General features: G+C 38.7%; 1 protein-coding gene across 1 annotated transcript in view; it reads right to left on the bottom strand.

The window, feature by feature from the left end:
- LOC102952422 overlaps nt 1-17,895 on the bottom strand; it is a 65,052-nt gene extending 47,157 nt beyond the window's left edge. The window contains exons 1-4 of the mRNA XM_042970114.1: nt 17,588-17,895; nt 10,312-10,391; nt 8,869-8,995; nt 7,207-7,299 (exon numbers count right to left, since the gene is read on the bottom strand). Coding sequence (XP_042826048.1) covers nt 7,207-7,299; nt 8,869-8,995; nt 10,312-10,320 — 229 coding nt within the window. The 5' untranslated portion in view covers nt 10,321-10,391; nt 17,588-17,895. The remainder of the gene's footprint in view (nt 1-7,206; nt 7,300-8,868; nt 8,996-10,311; nt 10,392-17,587) is intronic.
- Nucleotides 17,896-18,980: the final 1,085 nt, after the last annotated feature.

The following is an 18,980-nucleotide window of genomic DNA, read 5'->3' on the forward strand; positions in this document are numbered from 1 at the left end:
AATACAGAGGCCAGCTGAAAAAAGATTATTTTGCTAATAAATTTTAAAACATACCTAAAATGAATAATTTTCTAGGAAAATATAATTTACCAAAACTGACCACAGAAGAAATACAATGTTTAAACATGAATTTCCAGGGGGCCTGGGGGGCTCAGTCAGTTAAGCGTCCAACTTCGGCTCAGGTCATGATCTCGCGGTCCGTGAGTTCGAGCCCCGCCTCAGGCTCTGTGCTGACCGCTCAGAGCCTGGAGCCTGTTTCGGATTCTGTGTCTCCCTCTCTCTATGACCCTCCCCCGTTCATGCTCTCTCTCTGTCTCAAAAATAAATACATGTTAAAAAAAAAAATTTAAACATTAATTTCCATAGAGCAAATAGAGAATGGGGTGAGACTTACCATCTCCTTCTCCTAGGAAAGAAGCTTTAAAGAATAGACCATCTAAATTCTATTAAGAGTAGACTATCTAAATTCTATTAAGACTGAGAACTAAGAAAAAGGAGGACTTCCAAACTATTTTCATAGAGTAATACTGTACTAAATAAAGATCACTCATAAAAAGAAAACTACATACCAATTTTTTGAAAACTGATATGAAAATTCTAAAACATCTAATAAAACAGTATATTGAAAATCTAGTGTTATTTATTCAAAGAATGTTAGAGTGGTCCAATATGAAGAAATCTATTAAGACAAATCAACAGACAGGGTTGCCTGAATGGCTCAGTAGGTTAAGCATCCAACTCTTGATTTTGGCTCAGGTCCTGATCTCAGGCCCTGGGGTCAGGCTTGTGGGGTCAGCCTCTGCGCTGACAGTGCAGAGTTGGCTTGGGATTCTCTCTCCCTCTCTCCCCTTCCTGCGTGCATGCTCTCTCTTTCCCTCAAAATAAACTTTAAAAATAAATAAATAAATAAATGTATTAATAGGGCTGCGGGGTTTGGGGGGAACCACAAGATCAACTTCAGAGATTCTGAAAGGCAACTAAAATAGGAACCATTCCTGATTTAAAGGAACAGCACAATAAAATAGAAATGATTACTTCCCTAAAATGATAAAATATATATTAAAGGCAGCTTTTGAGTTATTAGCCAATACACTTAAATATCAGAAAAAAGCTAGAAGTAGAAAAATTTAAGAGGAGGTAAAATTGTTTTTCCAGATGATATGATTACATAATTGGAACACTTAAAAGGTTTAAATAATATAAATGGTAACAGAATTTAGGTAGGGTAGTAGGATATAAAATCAAAATACAAAAACTAATAGCTTTAATATATATGTTTAACAATAAAATATAATGCAGAAAAGAAGATTCTAGTCAGGTAGTAAACTGAAAATATATACATAACCTTTATGAAGGAAAACTCTGAAATACGAAGCATTTGGCATTAGATTTTCTAAAGAAATGACATGTAAAATCACAAGATGGAGATTACTCTGTACAAGGTGAGAATGGCCTACCAAGTGTATGTTCATGCTGAGAAGCTGAGCAGGTATGGATGACAATGGGTGACAACAGGATAAATACTATCTTCAAAGTGGCCATGTATATTGAATCCTGCAGATTTTCTCAGGCCAGATAGCAACTACTCCTGTCTGCCTCCACAGCAGGCAATGGACATGGGGGCTAGGGCATGAGAGAGAAAATAGTGGCTAGTCATGTCCTGGGGATATAATCACATCCCTAGGTCTAGGTGACAAAGTACTTCTGCTTCACAAGGGAGTGTTTATTCCAAACAAGTTTAGGCCAGTTTCACTTTTTCCCTTAAGGTATCTAATTTAATTAAATAATAAACTCATGAACAACTATGAGAAGAGACTGATTCTATGAAAATGAAATTGAACACTCTGGAAAAACTGATCATAAATACATATTGTTAAAAAATCACAGCTTTCAAAAATTGTTGGAGGAGTTAGAGTAAAAGATGGGGGAAAACATGACAATCAAGAAATAGTCTGCACTCACACTTCAAGTCTGGCTCTTGTTCTATTTAAAAAAAATTAAAACTAGGACACCTGGAGGCTCAGTCAGTTAAGCGTCCAACTTCAGCTCAGGTCATGATCTCAGGGTTTGTGAGTTTGAGCCTTACATCGGGCTCTGCCCTGAGAGTCTCTTACTGTCTCTCTGCTCCTCCCCTACTCATGCTTTCTCTCTCAAAATAAATAAATAAAGTTAAAAAAAAAAAAAGTCTATCCTCCAGAAAGCTCTTTTGTACTCTTCCCTAGTTGATCCCACCCCACACTCTTGAGGTGACCACTGATTTAATTTCAATTACAATATATTAGATTTGTTTAAAAACATTCTTTTTAACTAGAAATAATAAACTATGCATTATGTATGTGGTTTAGATGAAAAATTAAATATGATGAGACACATTAGAAAGGCAGGCTTAGACATATCTCAACTGAATTAACAAATAAAGATACATTTTCATGTTGAGAGTTAAAGTACTTTTATGATATATATATATATATCATATATATATTTATATATATATATAAAATCTCTAGGGGCGTCTGAGCAGATCATTTGGTTGAGGATCTATATGACCAGCTTAGGTCAAGATCTCACGGTTCACGGATTTAAGCACCACATCGGGGCGCCTGGGTGGCTCAGTCGGTTAAGCGTCCGACTTCAGCTCAGGTCATGATCTCGCGGTCTGTGAGTTCAAGCCCCGCGTTGGGCTCTGTGCTGACCGCTCAGAGCCTGGAGCCTGTTTCGGATTCTGTGTCTCCCTCTCTCTGACCCTCCCCCATTCATGCTCTGTCTCTCTCTGTCTCAAAAATAAATAAACGTTAAAAAAATTTTTTAATAAAAAAAAAAATAATAAGCACCACATCGTGCTCTCTGCTGTCAGCACAGAGCCTGCTTCAGATCCTCTGTCCCTATCTCTCTCTGTCCCTCCTTACCCTGCACTCTCTCTCTTTCTCTCTCAAAAATAAATAAACATTAAAAAAATAAAATATCTAACCCATTTTTATGAATTAACAAACCAAATACCAGTCCCAATTCTATTCAACCAAAGGATTTCTATTCAATATATTAAAGACTGCTAATGGGAATACAGAAAAATGTAAGAACTTTCTCTCTATATATATAATAATTACATTTAAGTTTAATAAAAGCCTGACATCCAAGAAACTGTACTTCTGAGAATCAATTTTACACTGAATGCTAATATTGAATAATCTTCACATTCTATTCATGACTATCTTCTTACTTCACTGAGAAAAAAGCAACAATAGAATATGCTATCTTCTCTCTACCACCTCTGACCAACCAACTGCATTCATAACTACATTGTTTTCTTTTTTATACCTTATTCTCTGGATCTTATGCCCTTTCCTCCACTCCCACCTCAAGGACACAGCTTCCACAATTATCTTCTTTCTCTATTGCATCAGTTTCCCCCACCTACAGAATCATTCTCATGAACACACAAACATGTTCTAATATATCACAAAATACATTGCTTATAACTCATATCCCCAGTGTAACTATGAATGTCATTTCCCAACTTCCTTTCATACACAATTCCTCCCAAGAATTCTTATACTGATTCTCATCACTGCCTCACCTACCCTTCTCTCATTATGTCATTTCAATCATGTTTTCACCCAGACTTCACTGATATCACTTGCCAGAACCTGGGATGAATTCTCCATCTCCACTGTCTACTCTCATTTTGAAACATTTTGTTTTTATGTCAGTGGCTGTTCCTTCTCTATCTCCTTTGCTATCTAAGGTCTAAATGGTGAAGTGCCCCATGAATCAATCCTCAGGCCAGTTTCCCTTGTCTGCTTTCTTCCTTCGAGCATGTCTTCCTTAGATGATCCAGTTCAGACCCATGGATTTAAATTTGAACCACAGACTCCCAGATGTACAATAGACCATAATCTCTCCCTGAGCTCCAGGTTATTCAGCTGCCTAATCAACATCTCAAAGAGAAACATATCTCAGAGTTAAAAATATCCAAAACAGAAATTCAATGTCCACCTTCCAACCTGCTCTTCTTATCTTTACCACTTCAGTAAATTGTGCTTCTATTTACCCAGCTAACACCCTTATCTCTTCCTTTGATAGATCTTTCCCACTTAATCCACTTATGATCCTATCAGCATGTTCTTTTTGGCATTACCTTCAAACATATCACAAGTCTAAGAGCTGCTTATTACCTCCTACTGTTGCCATTCTTTTTTTGTTTTTTCTTACTGTTGCCATTCTTATCCAAACCACCATTACTTCTAGTCCAAACAGCTGAAATTGCCTCCATACTGGTCCTTCCTGCTTACATACTCAACCAGAGGGATTATTTTATTTTATTTTATTTTTAATTTAAATATATTAAATTTATTGTCAAATTGGTTTCCATACAACACCCAGTGCTCATCCCAAAAGATGCCCTCTTCAATACCCATCACCCACCCACCCCCCTCCTTCCCACCCCCCATCAGCCCTCTGTTCTCAGTTTTTAAGAGTCTCTTATGCTTTGGCTCTCTCCCACTCTAACCTCTCTCTCTTTTTTTTTTTTTTTTTTCCCTTCCCCTCCCCCATCGGTTCCTGTTAAGTTTCTCAGGATCCACATAAGAATGAAAACATACGGTATCTGTCTTTCTCTGTATGGCTTATTTCACTTAGCATCACACTCTCCAGTTCTATCCACGTTGCTACAAAGGGCCATATTTCATTCTTTCTCATTGCCATGTAGTACTGCATTGTGTATATAAACCACAATTTCTTTATCCATTCATCAGTTGATGGACATTTAGGCTCTTTCCATAATTTGGCTATTGTTGAGAGTGCTTCTATAAACATTGGGGTACAAGTGCCCCTATGCATCAGTACTCCTGTATCCCTTGGGTAAATTCCTAGCAGTGCTACTGCTGGGTCATAGGGTAGGTCTATTTTTAATTTTTTGAGGAACCTCCACACTGTTTTCCAGAGCGGCTGCACCAGTTTGCATTCCAGAGGGATCATTTTAGATTATATAGCAGGCTATAGCTTCCAATTTCTCTTAATGATTATATTACTTGACCCTTGCCTAACTCTGATCTCATCTTTTGTTACTTTCTTTTCCCTTCCTCCTCCTCTAGCCATAATGGCCTTCTTTTTACTCCTCAAACATGCAAAGCTATCTTCCTCCTTAGGCCTTTTCTGTTGGCTCAGAATGCTCTTGCCCTAGAGAATCACATGGCTTGAGCCTCACATCTCTCTTCAAATATCACCTCCTCAAAAAAGCCTTCTCTCGGGGCGCCTGGGTGGCGCAGTCGGTTAAGCGTCCGACTTCAGCCAGGTCACGATCTCGCGGTCCGTGAGTTCGAGCCCCGCGTCAGGCTCTGGGCTGATGGCTCGGAGCCTGGAGCCTGTTTCCGATTCTGTGTCTCCCTCTCTCTCTGCCCCTCCCCCGTTCATGCTCTGTCTCTCTCTGTCCCAAAAATAAATAAAAAACGTTGAAAAAAAAATTTAAAAAAAAAAGCCTTCTCTCATTTATCTGCTCTTCTGTATGCAAGTTATACTTCAATAAAAGTTACTTGAAGGAAGAAAGAAACAAAAGCAAGAAAAGAAAATGAAAGAAAAAAATGATCTTGTTTAAGATGTCTAATTTTGAGTCAAGAGTTGTCATTTTGGCTGAATACTTCCTGATTAAACTTACATTATCTTACTCATTTGGAAACTCTGCATTTCATTGTTTGTTTGTTTTTTTTTCAGCATTAATAACTGTAAATGTCATTTAATTACCTAAGTGTGAAAAAGAAAATAAGTTAGGATTGGGACAAAAAGCATGTTTTTCCTTCCTGTGGTGGAGAGTGAGTCAGAAGATATAACATTATAGATAGTGTAGGCACTGAAATGGCCCTGTTACAAAACAAGAACTTTTAGCCTAAAATGAGTCTCCTCAGCCAGACCTGAATGTACAGACAGCAAAATACAGAATGACAACATATATCTCTCTATATAAAGAATGTTGAGGATCTTTTTTAAAGACATTCAAAGAGAGATTAAAATAGCACAGAGGTGGAAGCTAAACCAAGGGATCATTCTTCCTATAGTCTATCACATTCATGTTTCTTCCTGATATGAAGGTAGATATATATATACACAGGGAAAAAAGCAGAGAATGAAATTCTACAATCTAAGGATCTTCGAGTAATTCATATAAAACTGTGATTGCTGATAAAACATATATGTATTCTTAGAATGTCAAGTATAGTCTTTTTATAGTCTTTTATTTCCCCAAAAAAGTTTTCTCAGACCATTTCTAAAGTAGCTTTCCATCCTACACCATTTTCTATTCTCTTACTTTGCTTACTTTACTTCATAGTACTCTCTTATTACCTGAAGTTATCTATCTTTATTATTTTTTTAAAGTTTATTTATTTATTTTGAGAGAGCCTGCACATGTGTATGCAAGTGAGGGAGGGGCAGAAAGAATCCCAAGCAGGCTCTGTGTTGGCAGATACGGGGCTCAAACCCATGAACCATGAGATCATGACCTGAGGCTGAAATCAAGAGTCGGACACTTAACTGAGCCGCCCTGGTGCCCCCTAAAATTGTATTTCCTATTTATTTATAGTTACTATGTGTCTCTTATTACAAGGTAAATTCCATGGGGGACAGAGACTCTATTGGCTTTATTTACTACTCTATTGATAGTGTCTAGCACAGTGCCCAGCTCAGAGGTAGGTAGATAAGTCAATCAGTCAGTTAGTCTAACTATCTACTATTTATAAATGCAAAAGAAGAAAGCAGCTGAATCAAAATATAGATAGAATGGTTGTTAACAGGGAACAAAGAGAGCACCTCTCCACCCATGCCCCCTTCAAAGAGGAGGAAAATTTGAAAGAACAACAGCAACAACAACAAAAGAGTGGTAAATGGATAAATAAATAGTTCTATACGTATCCCCTGCTAAGACCTTAACTTGCTCCTCAGGTCTTAGACCTTTTCCTTTCAGGCCCTAGACCTTAATTTTTTAATTTTTTTAAAGACTTTATTTTTAAGTAATCTCTACACCCAACGTGGGGCTCAAACTTACAACTGCGAGATCAAGAGTCATATGCTCTACCGACTAAGCCAGCCAGGCACCCCAGGCCTTGGATCTTTAAAGAGGACTTTCTAAACAACAGCAGTAGAGTGTGCCTCTTCCCGAACTAGTTGTGTGGTTTCCTCTGGTGATGGCTTTCCCCTACTTAATTGGGGCTCACTCACCTGCATATCGTCTCCTTCCTTTCCTCACAACTTTCCAGGGCTCTTTTCCTTGCTCCAACAAGGAAATCACGTCTGGCTTAGAAATGAAGCATCCTGATTAGAAGAAATGAAATGTAAGGTGATATGGAAATAAAAAATAAATTCAAAGTTACTTTGATTCAATCTTGGCTAACTTCTTAATAAACTACAGGTCAGATTGATAAAGCCTTTAGAACAAAGAAGTGCAAGATAGCTAAAAAACATTCATATTAAGGTTACATAATAAATAGATTAATTTATATTCATAGAAGTAATCCTTCTTGAGGCAAGTGGTTGAGAGCACAGACTGCCCGAGTTCAAATCCTGTCTCTGCCACATCCTAGTTTTAAGAATAGTAATCGTACCCTTCATACACAATTGTTGTGACAGTTATATTAACATATACCTATATCTAAACACTGCCTAGGCTATGTACTAAGCACTATATACACAGTTGTCCCTTGAACAATGCAGGTTTGAACTGCAACAGTCCACATATATGTGGATTTTTTTTGATAAATAAGTACTGTAAATGTATTTTCTCTTCTTTATGCTTTTCTTAATTTTTTTCCTCTAGCTTACTTTAAAGAATACAGTATACAATACATATAACATACAAAATATGTGTTAATCAACTCTATGTTATCAGTAAAACTTGTGATCAATAGTAGGCTATTAGTTAAGCTTTGGGGAGTCAAAAGTTACATGCAGATTTTTGACTGCATAGGGGATTGGCATCCCTAACCCCTATGTTGTTCAAGGGTCGAATGTATTTTATTAGCTATTATTATTTATTGTCATTGTTATTTTGCTGAGGGGAAAACAAGAAGTTTCCAGAAGCATTTATTGTTATTTCTTATATTAATATAATGTTAAATGCAAAGTTCTTGGATTTTTAATTTTTAATCATGAAAGTAGGTAAAAGTGAATATGTTTATTAACAAAAGGAATGAGTTGTCTTGAATTGTAAATAAATCCTGTTGATCCAACTTAACACTACAAATATTATCTGTTCTTTTGGTAGATAAAAACCAAGATACATGGTCTAGCTATTTTCCTAACAGGTATACCAACAAATAACAAAACACCTATAGCAATTCTGAGTTCACATACAAAGTGAAACCTGATTTCTTTTTTTTTTTTTAAGTTTATTTATTTATTTTGGAAGAGAGACAGCATGCATACACAAGTGGGGTGGGGGTGGGGGGCACAGAGAGAAAGGGAGAGAGAGAATCCCAAGCAGGCTCCGCAATAACAGCATGGGGCTTGAACTCACGAACCGTGATATCATGACCTGAGCAGAAATCAAGAGTAAGACACTTGAATGACTCAGCCACCCAGGTACCCTGGAAACCTGATTTCTTTGACACTAGTAAGGCTGTATTCAAATCCACCCTTTTTTCATCAATAAGGAAGGCCTAAAGGCCACTTAAGAATGAGGAAGATGGCACATTAAAAAAAAAAAAAAGAATAAGGAAGATGAATATGCCTAACAGAGGTGTTCAGTTTCAAACAAATAAAGTTCAAACCATTAACTGAGAACAGGGAGCAGAAATTTAGATAGCTTCTTGAAAGATATTACTGAAATTTCCAGAGAAAAAAGCAGAGATTACAGAAAACATGTCTACAGGCGGATGACCTTACCCAGTGAGACCAAGTTGCTGTAATTCTCCAACATTACATCTCTGTACAAGTCCCTCTGTTCCAGGTCCAGGTATTCCCACTCCTCCTGAGAGAAGACTATGGACACATCACTGAACATCAGTGATCTCTGCAATGACAAACCATATAATACAATTGAAATTAAAGAAAATTTGTTTTAAGATGGAAGAGATACTGCAGGAAATGGACCATATGGCAAACAAAAAGGCTTGGGCTGGAAGCCTTTAATATAGTGAGTTAGGAAATGAGTGTGCCTGAAGCAGCATGCCTATGTGCTCTTGAAGAATCCTGTTGCTATAGGTGCAGCCTCTTGAATACTCTGGCGTATCTTGATCATCCAAACATGTCTGGGAAAGAAAAAAATCAGTTTTCCAATTAAATGAAATATTGTATATAAGCCTGTGCCTGTTACATGTCTCCCTCATAAAGTCTCAAGAAATGTAGTTCTTCCACCCTTTCCCTTTAAAGAACAGATTTTTAAAAAGTTTCCTTATAATATTTCTATGTTAGAAAAGGATATGAATAAAGAATTTATTCCAAGTTCATCATTGAATCAGATCATATCATAAGCATTTTTCCATTTATGACAGATTCTTTAATGAAGTCTAAAAAATTGTATAATAGTCTATGTGAGGGTATATGAGACTTAATCATTCTTCCATTTTGGTCTATACAAAATATTTAAGGTTCTCCTCAGTTGTAAAGGTCTATAAACTATGTATCTGCATGATTTTCCTACTTATCATTTTCCATCACTCACTGTATACATTCCTTGTTCCTGACTTAGAGGATATGGATGTAGATTCTGGATACTGGTGATCCAGAATCACAGAGATGTCATTCTAGACCAGCATATCCTGTTCAACTACAAATGGAACCCTGATCCTAGTATACAACTCTTAGGGATTCCTAGGGAAGGTCCTTGATCTCTTTGCATGCAAGACCCAATTATATCTGTACCCCATCCTAAAAGCCTCACAAAGCAAGTGAGCTCACCATATGTTGAGGCTGAGGCCAACCAACAGCAAATCTTATCTTACATACTTGGAAAACCCAAATCCAGAAACATTCAGTTTCCCCATGAGTAGTCAAATGGGCTCATCCTCTTTCATCAACTCACAAAGATGGTCAAACATCCCCCTCAAGCGATTTCATTTCTGCCCCACTGCAGCTCTTAGCAAAAGATTGAGCACATATAGGAGATGCTAAATGATTTTTTTTTTCAGTGAATACACGAATAATGACCGGCGAAAAGAGGACTCATAGGACAGGTGTTGTGCTAAATAGCCTCATCCCTCACTGGATTTGGAGGACTGGGAGAAGATTCCTAGATGGGACTCTGATAGGTAGGAAGTTTCAGGATAAAGAAATGTTCATAGGACATTAACATGACTGTATTTTCAGGAGAAAGAAACAGTAACTTACATGGGCCATGGTTTAGAAACTCAAGAACTGGTCAGTCTTCCTTGGAGTTTACTTGCCTGGAGGGTTCACAGAGGCCAGAGCTAGGGGGAAGAAAAGAAAGCCATGAGATGAGATAGTCCTCAGAACTCACAAAATGGCTGGAGTTAATGTCCTTTTCCCCTCCCTTGAACTTTCTCTCTCTCTCTCTCTCTCTCTCTCTCTCTCTCTCTCTCTCTCTCTCACACACACACACACACACACACACACACACACACACACACTCTGAGGGAGATTTGAGGGCATCTGGAAAATCTAATCCCTCCTCGAAAATTCCAGGGCTGATAAAGGGCCACATCATCTAAATAAGAATATCTTTCAAAGCTTTGCAGGCTTGCTTGGATTCATCAGATACAAAGAGAGAAATTCCTAAGTCCCAACCCTGGCAGTCATTAACCACTGTCAAACTGCTACACTGGCAACCCTACCAGCCTGCCAGCCTGTACAATAACTTCCAGAATCTTCTGGGCTCATCACTTTTTTCAATCAGAATCAACCACACTGCTTTCCTACATGTCTTTATTTACCATTCTCTTTCTTACAACCTAGGCTGAAAAGGTGTGGATACATGCTCTCAACAGGTAGACAACACATAACTATATCAAAGACTTCCACAGGATAGGCATTTTATATACATTAAGTGGATCCTTAGGATTGCTATGTAGTATAATAATTATCTATGCAATGGACCATAATATTTACAATAAAAGTAAAACCACTTGCAGAAATTCAGTTAAGTAGCAAAGCTGAATTTGGATTCCTCATTTTTCTAACCAAAGTCAGCTCTTAATCAACTCTAGTTCTGGTCTCTGAAACCCAGAATTTCTTGTTCCAATGGGAGAAACATGAGCATGCAGGACTCATTAAAAAATAGAAATAACGGGGCTCCTGGGTGGCTCAGTGGGTTAAGCATCCAGCTCTTGATTTTGTTTGGTTCAGGCCATGATCGCACGGTTTGTGAATTCCAGCCCCAAGTTGGGCTCTGCGCTGACAGTGCCGAGCCTGCTTGAGATTCCTTCTCTTTCCCTCTCTCTCTGCCTCTCCCCCGCTCATGCTTTTTCTCTTTCCTTCTCTCTCAAAATAAATAAATAAACCTAAAAAAATAGAAATAACATGTGAAACCACCAAAAGACATTAAATCTCACTTTGGGAGTACTTATGTCCATATTAGCAAGTTTGTAAGGAAATGAATACTCTAACCTGCAGATTGTGTAAATTTAAAATTATGTCCAAGCAGGGAAGCACCTGGGTGGCTCAGTAGGTTAAGCATCTGACTTCAGCTCAGGTCATGATCTTGTGGTTTGTGAGTTCGAGCCCCGTGTCTGGCTCTGTGCTGGCAGCTCAGAGCCTGGAGCCTGCTTCAGATTCTGTGTCTCCCTCTCTCTCTGTCCCTCCCCAACTCATGCTCCATCTCTCTTAAAAATAAACATTCATTAAAAAAAAATTATGTCCAAGCAGCATTTAAACCATGCAAATCTTCTAACTCAGAAATTCTACTCTGGGGATTAAAGAAAATAATTGTATATATGTACAAGATGTAAGAATGTAGTGACAGACATTATTTATAATGGAAAAACCTGGAAAGAATCTAAAAATCCTTCAGTAGAAAATAGATTAAATAAATTATAAAGCACCCACAGAATGAAAAAGCTTGTCACTTAAAAAAATGATAATACAGACTTTTAATTGGAAAGATGGAAATATGTTTACTACATGCTGCTGAGTGAAGAATGCAGGTGACAACAGTTGTGAGTACTGTGATCCTGTTATAGCAGGGCAAAAAAGATATATATATTTGTGCATGTGCATGATAATCACAAAATCTAAGCTTTTAAAAATATATAAGGACATACAAAATATTCAAGATAAAATATTCTTCAATAAAATAAAATAAAATGGACATTATGAATACATTAGTAAAGTATAATTAGGCATCTGACTCTTGATTTCAGGTCAGGTCATGATCCAAGGGTTGTGAGATCAATCCTGTTGGACTCCGTGCTGAGCATGGAGCCTGCTTAAGATTCTCTTTCTTTCCCTTTGCCTCCCTCTCCCCTGCTTGTGTTCACACACTCTCTCTCTAAAATTAAAAAAAAAAAAAAAAAAGATCGGGAAAGATTGCTAATTTCCCCATTTTGATCTTAGTTTTCTTCTTTTTGCTTATATTTACTTCATTATTTTATATGGCAATATATACTCTGGAAAGATATTTTTGAAATTTTGTAAATGGGAAGCTTTTCTTCAAATAGGTGAAAGAGACTCACTTCTGAAGCAGTCACCTCTTGAGCTTGGAGGAAAAAAGCTACTATATATTTTCTTCTAGCTCCCAATAGCTGACCCAACTCTATGATTTGTAAGTTTGTTCATGTATGTTGAAGTTTTGCCTAGAAAAAAATGGTTAAACACCCCCCATCTAATGCCTTGTTTCTCTGCTGCTGCCTTTCTTAACTTCTGTACTAATGCATTGATCTTGCTTCTGAACCAGTCATTTTAGCCATGATGCCCTCCAAAGAGGTGCTGAATCTTTTGCCCTGTTGGGTCTCACTTTGCATCAACATCATGAGAATAAAAACCATAAGGCATAACACCTCTTACATACAGTCCATTTACCTATACAGAAATCCTCTGGATTTGGCGTTTTTTGGTTACAACCTGATAAAGCTTGCTATAATCAGATAATGTATCTTCTTCCCAGGAATTCCCAAGCTAACTTCTTCAGTGACCTTTATCACACTTAGTCTAATTCCTATACAGTTTTATCTATGTTGATAGATAATAATTTAAGAATCAACCCTGTTATGTGGATCCTGAGAAACTTAACAGAAGACCATGAGGGAGGGGAAGGGGGAAAAAAAAAAGGTTAGAGAGGGAGGGAGCCAAAACATAAGAGACAATTAAAAACTGAGAACAAACTGAGGGTTGATGGGGGGTGGGAGGGAGGGGAGGGAGGGGAGGGGAGGTATTGAGGAGGACACCTGTTGGGATGAGCACTGGGTGTTGTATGGAAACCAATTTGACAATAAATTTCATATTAAAAAAAAAAAATCAACTTGTCATTTTAGTCACTCTTTCACCCTCAGAGTACTAGCATAGGATCAGGCATATTGTGAGTACTTTATAAAATGTCTAATAATTCAACCTAGAAATTCCATTTCTAGGAATTTATCCCTGGAAAATTTTTATAGAAGTATACAAGGAGATATATACAAGGAAGTTCATCAAGGAATACTTTCTAACCAAAAGTCAGAAAACCTAACAGTAAGGCAACCAGCTAAATAAATTAGGTTCTACAATATGATGGCATATTATGTAATTATTAATAATAATGGTACTGGTTCATATTAATTCATGAAGAAAGATATCCATGATAAACTTCCAAGTGCAATAGGCAGACCAAAAAGAATATCCACAATGGTGGGAGGTGACTGACTCTCACATATGAAGAACACAGGCTTTGTTGTCAGGATCCAGAATATGAATCTAAGGTTTGATGTTATCAACTGGGAGACTTCAGGCATGTTAGTTTTCAGTGCCACTGCTTCCTCTTAGATAAACTGGAGAATAGTAACAGTATATACCTTATAAGGTTATTGTGAAGGTTAAGTAATATAATACATATAAAGCACTTAAAATACCTTATTACAAGCAATAAATAAAATGAAAAAATTACATGCCCGTTATTCCATGTGTTTAAAAAAGTATCTTTAATAAAAGCATTTTAATTATTTGGTAAATTATCTTTAATAATTTTACTTTTAATTTAATTTTATTTTTGAGAGTGAGCATGAGCAAGGGAGGGGCAGAGAGAGAGGGAGACAGAGAATCCCAAGCAGGCTCCACACTGTGAGCGCAGAGCCTGATTCAGGGCTTGAACCCATGAACCATGAGATCATGACCTGAGCCGAAATTGAGAGTTGGATGCTTAACCAACTGAGCCACCCAAGCGTCCCTTTAATAATTTTAATACTAGGATGCCCTTTCTCCTTTCTCTTATAGTGAGATTTTCAGGACTCCTCTTTCTTACAACATTAGTAAATTTTAGAACTGTTTGAGAATGTAATTCTTCTTAATAAATAATATTAGCAAAAAAGATTCATAAAAATCAAGAAGTAGAACAAAGTCCCTTTTGCTCTCTATTCCTAGCAGTTCCAAAGAAACACCACTTGGCATCATAAAACTCAAGAAATTTGGTAAGGTATCATATTGAACACATTAACACATTAAAAACATTTGATCAAGTTCTTCTGTATAACATGCCTGAATTATTTGTCATTACTACCACGTTCCACTGTTATTATAAATCTCTACTTAGGAGCAACCTTGAACCACAAAAAAAAAAAACAACACCTCAATTCTGAAAAGATATCTTACTTGATATTTGTTGCCCTGATAAATGTTTCCATAATCCTAAAAGGTATAAAGTCTTGAAAAAAATTTCAGATTAGAGGGAAACCACTGTACTCTCCTTTACTCTGTACAAACAGCAATATAATAAATCTTATGACTGCGCTGGATTTCTTTTCAAAATGTTGGAGAGTATCTCCTTAAATAATCAATTTTTGTAATTCTATTTTACGAAATAAACATATGTACACAAGCGCACAGAAAAAAGATTTGGAAAAACAAACATCAAAGTACTAATATTCATTAACTCTGTATGATGGGACTATGAACAAATTAAATGTTCTTCTTTATAAGTTCCTTAGGTCTGCATATTTTTCTTGTTTATAATAAACCTGCATTAATTCTATCATCAGAAACAAACACTATTTTCAAACAAAATAAAAAAGAGTTGAGGAGAGGAACTATCTTTTAGTTGTTAAGAGAAAGGAGTCTATAGGACTGTGAAATGAGTGAGTTCCTAAAAAAAAAAAAAATCAGTATGGCAGAAATAAATAACACTCATCAGTTTTTTTACTGTTCTTCACCAAAACAAGGTGCTGCCTTCACCTTATTCTGTGACTGAACACAATCAAGGTAAGCAGCATTCTTTTTTATTTTTTTTTAACATTTATTTATTTTTGAGAGACAGAGAGAGACAGAGTATGAGCAGGGGAGGGACAGAGAGAGAGGGAGACACAGAATTCGAAGCAGGCTGCAGGCTCCAAGCTGTCAGCACAGAGCCAGACACGGGGCTCAAACTCACAAACCTCAAGATCATGACCTGAGCAGAAGTCAGAAGCTTAACCAACTGAGCCACCCAGGCACCCCAAGGTAAGCAGCATTCTTAAATTCAGTAAAAATACGCGAAAGCAGACAGGAATATTTGGTACACGATAGAGGCTTTCTCTCTGCCTTTCTCCACTGCATAACTAATTATAGTTTCACATTAGATATAATCCTTGCAAAATTTCTACAAATCCCTAGTTTACTAGAAGGGATTCATCTGTAATTAAAATTTTCCTGAGTCATCTTGTTCAAAACTATGACTATTGCTTAAAATTTATTATTTACAGGGCACCTGGGTGGCTCAGTAAGTTGAGCATCCAACTCTTGACTTCAGCTCAGGTCATGATCTCATGGTTCGGAAGCACCATGTCAGGCTCCACTGCTTGGGATTCTCTCTCTCCATTCTCTCTCTCTTTCAAAAATAAATAAATAGACTTTAAAAATTTTTTTAAATTTTTTCCTTCTCATGATTCACATGTTTAATGACATAAAATTGCATCACAGGGATGGAGTGTGACTTAAGAATTTCCTATTGTTAGACACTAATTTTATTTGTTATCTAAAAGTACATTCTCAGATATTAGTCTTTGACTCTAGGACAGTAAATCTAAATCTTTTTAGGATCATGTTTGAAAATCTCATTAAATTATGGACTTCCTCCCCATAAAAATGACATATTAACAAACATCTACAACAACTTAAATACAACTTCAAGGAGTTTCTGGTTCCCTGAAAGCTCCAAATGGATTTAAATTACCTCTGGTTAAGAATTTCTGTTCTAGACCATTTGAGCATCTCATTTTTTTTTTTTTTTTTTTTTTTTTTTTTAACTAGGAAATCCCCATCACAGTTAGCTTGGTATTTTCATTTTTCCTGATCTATTGGAGGTGGGTGGGGACTTGCCCCAAATCACATTAACAAATAGCTAATGTTTATTAAATACTTATCAAGTGTCAGGAGCTGTTCTAAGAGCTTTACACTTAAAAAGAAAGCTCATAGAAGTAATGGGAAGTATCTGTCAAATGGACAAGTGCATATAGGCACTAGGTAGGTAGCCTAAGTATTAACTCAATTGACAGGAAATTTAAAAAGGAAGCAAATGTTCCCATGCCCTAAAATATAAAAATGCATTTCATATTATATGAGGAAATACCCACTCACCTTGACCTTAACTTTTTACAATGGACAAGAGCATTCCTTCTCCTCCTCCTCCTCCTCAGAGCCCTTTCCTTAGGGTTTGACAAGATTGAGGAAGAAGGGAATCTTAGGACAACAGGCCTTTCTTGGAGCCCAGCCCAGCTAAATTAGGGCACGCCACGACCCCATCTGTCCCCACCAACCACCCACACATAAACCGAGTAAAGAGGGAGAATATTGTTGACCCTTCCTAGTATTAGAAAAAGGCCAGGGTCACGGTTGTGGGAGGCGGGCGGCGGGAATCGGACTTCTGGGCAGTTTCCCGGAAGAAACTCGGTGGTTCTGAAACCTGCAGCTGGACCCCTCAGAGCTGTGTGTGTGTGTGTGTGTGTGTGTGTGTGTGTGTGTGTGTGTGTGTGTGTCCGCGCGCGCATCTGAAGATGTAGTGGGGTGGGGGTACCCCCAGGAACCTGCCTGCGAGGCACGTTCTTTTCTAACATTCTTATCCGAAGATCGGGTATGAGCCTTTTCGCTGGCGCTCAGCTATCTGTCTGGGAGCTTTTTCTCTGCCGCTGGGCGCGTGCGGCTAGAGGACAGAAGATCAGCTGCGACGCCAGGGTCGGAGTCACATAGTCCACGGTCACGCAACCTTCCGTCACACAAGAGGATCTGCATCCAATTCAGCCACACAAATGCCATCACCCACTAGTTCCGACCTCACAGCCACACACAGTCCTGATGCCACACTCGGGCCCCGTCACGCCCACGGTCACCCAGATACACAACCACACACACCACTGCCGTTCTCACGCACACTCGGGCCTGAGGTGAGAGGCTCGCCACACTCTGCGGTACTGCAGCGCCTCCCTTCTGTCTCCTAATCTCCAGGCCAGGCGGCAACGCCTCTCCGACCCTCTGAACCGGGACTGCTCACCTTGGGTGTCGCACCTGCCTCACGGTGATGCTCAGTGTAAGCGAGGATGGGACGGAACCTGCAAGTACAAGCCCCCGGGGCTTAACGGGCCGCGCGCGGAGGCTGCTGGGAGCTCGCTCTGTAGGCACTGAGTGCGCCGGCGCCGCCAGCCCAGGGGAGCGGAGCTTCCACCCCGCCCGCTCGCCGCTTGAGGCGGAGATCTAGGCGGGCTCCTGCGCGGGCCGCGTTCCCGGCTCTTTGTCCCAAGAAAGTCCCGGCAGGTCCTGGAGCGCGGCGGGCACCAACAACCGGCGTATTAAAGGGGGGATATGCATAAATGTGACTCTCCCTACCGCCCGCTCGATGGCACTGTGTGTCTATCTTTGGAGTGGTTCTGGGTACGACTTTTTCATTGGGTGTGGCTGGTTTGTGTTTGTGAAGTGCTACTTCGAGGACCGGAATGTGGTTTGTGAGGGAGATTTTGACTGGATTGTGTGTCAGACTGTACAGGACTAAGAATGTTGTGTTGGCCTGCGAGGTAATGGGTCTGTGAACGTGTCTGTAATTGACTCTGAACATTTAGGTGGCACGGTTCTGATAGATACGTTTTCCCCAGGCCTTCCCTGCAGACCTTGGATGGGAGTCCCTCAGTGTGTGCCTGATTGTGGCGTGTGTGTGTGTGTGTGTGTGTGTGTGTGTGTGTGCGCGCACGCGCGCGCGCTTCTGGTGTGTTCCTGCGGGACTGTGACGATGTGGAATGATTGGATGAGACCAAAAGCCTCACTCACCTCAATTCTGAAATGAGAAAGAAATGTTGCATTTTCAAGAAGCATCATCTTTACTGAAGCATTTGGTGAAAAAAACTGATTTTTCTGGAAAATTGTGTATTTACATTTAATCACAGGTTTATTATGGAGAATGTAAATAAACCTAGCTTTAAACATAAGATTTCAAAGGAAATTCCTGTCCTGGAATAGTTTATTTGCTCCTTCCCCAGATTTCCAGAATAGGCTGTTCCTCTTAATGTTAAGGGGACTTTGTTGGGAGGATTTAAGAAGGCCCAGACTAAGAAAAAACATCTTGGGGCCAGTTAAGCATCTGACTCTTGACGCAGGTCATGATCTCTCGGTTTGTGAGATGGAGCCCCACATTGGGCTCTGTGCTGACAGTGCTGAGCCTGCTTGGGATTCTCTGTCTCTTCCTCTCTCTCTCTGCCCCTCCTCTGCTCATGCTTGATCTCTCTCAAAAATAAATGTTAAAAGAAAAAAACATCTTTACCTAAAAGAGAAGCACTATGGCTAGAGCAGACAACCCAGGATTAGGGAGTCAAATATCTTGGGTTCTAGATCAGACACTCTTCTCTTTGTTGAAGGAAGGCAAGAAACTTAAGACTCAAAGCATTCATTCATGCTGA

This window comes from Panthera tigris, chromosome E2 (assembly GCF_018350195.1).
Source record: "Panthera tigris isolate Pti1 chromosome E2, P.tigris_Pti1_mat1.1, whole genome shotgun sequence".
Classification (NCBI taxonomy): domain Eukaryota; kingdom Metazoa; phylum Chordata; class Mammalia; order Carnivora; family Felidae; genus Panthera; species Panthera tigris.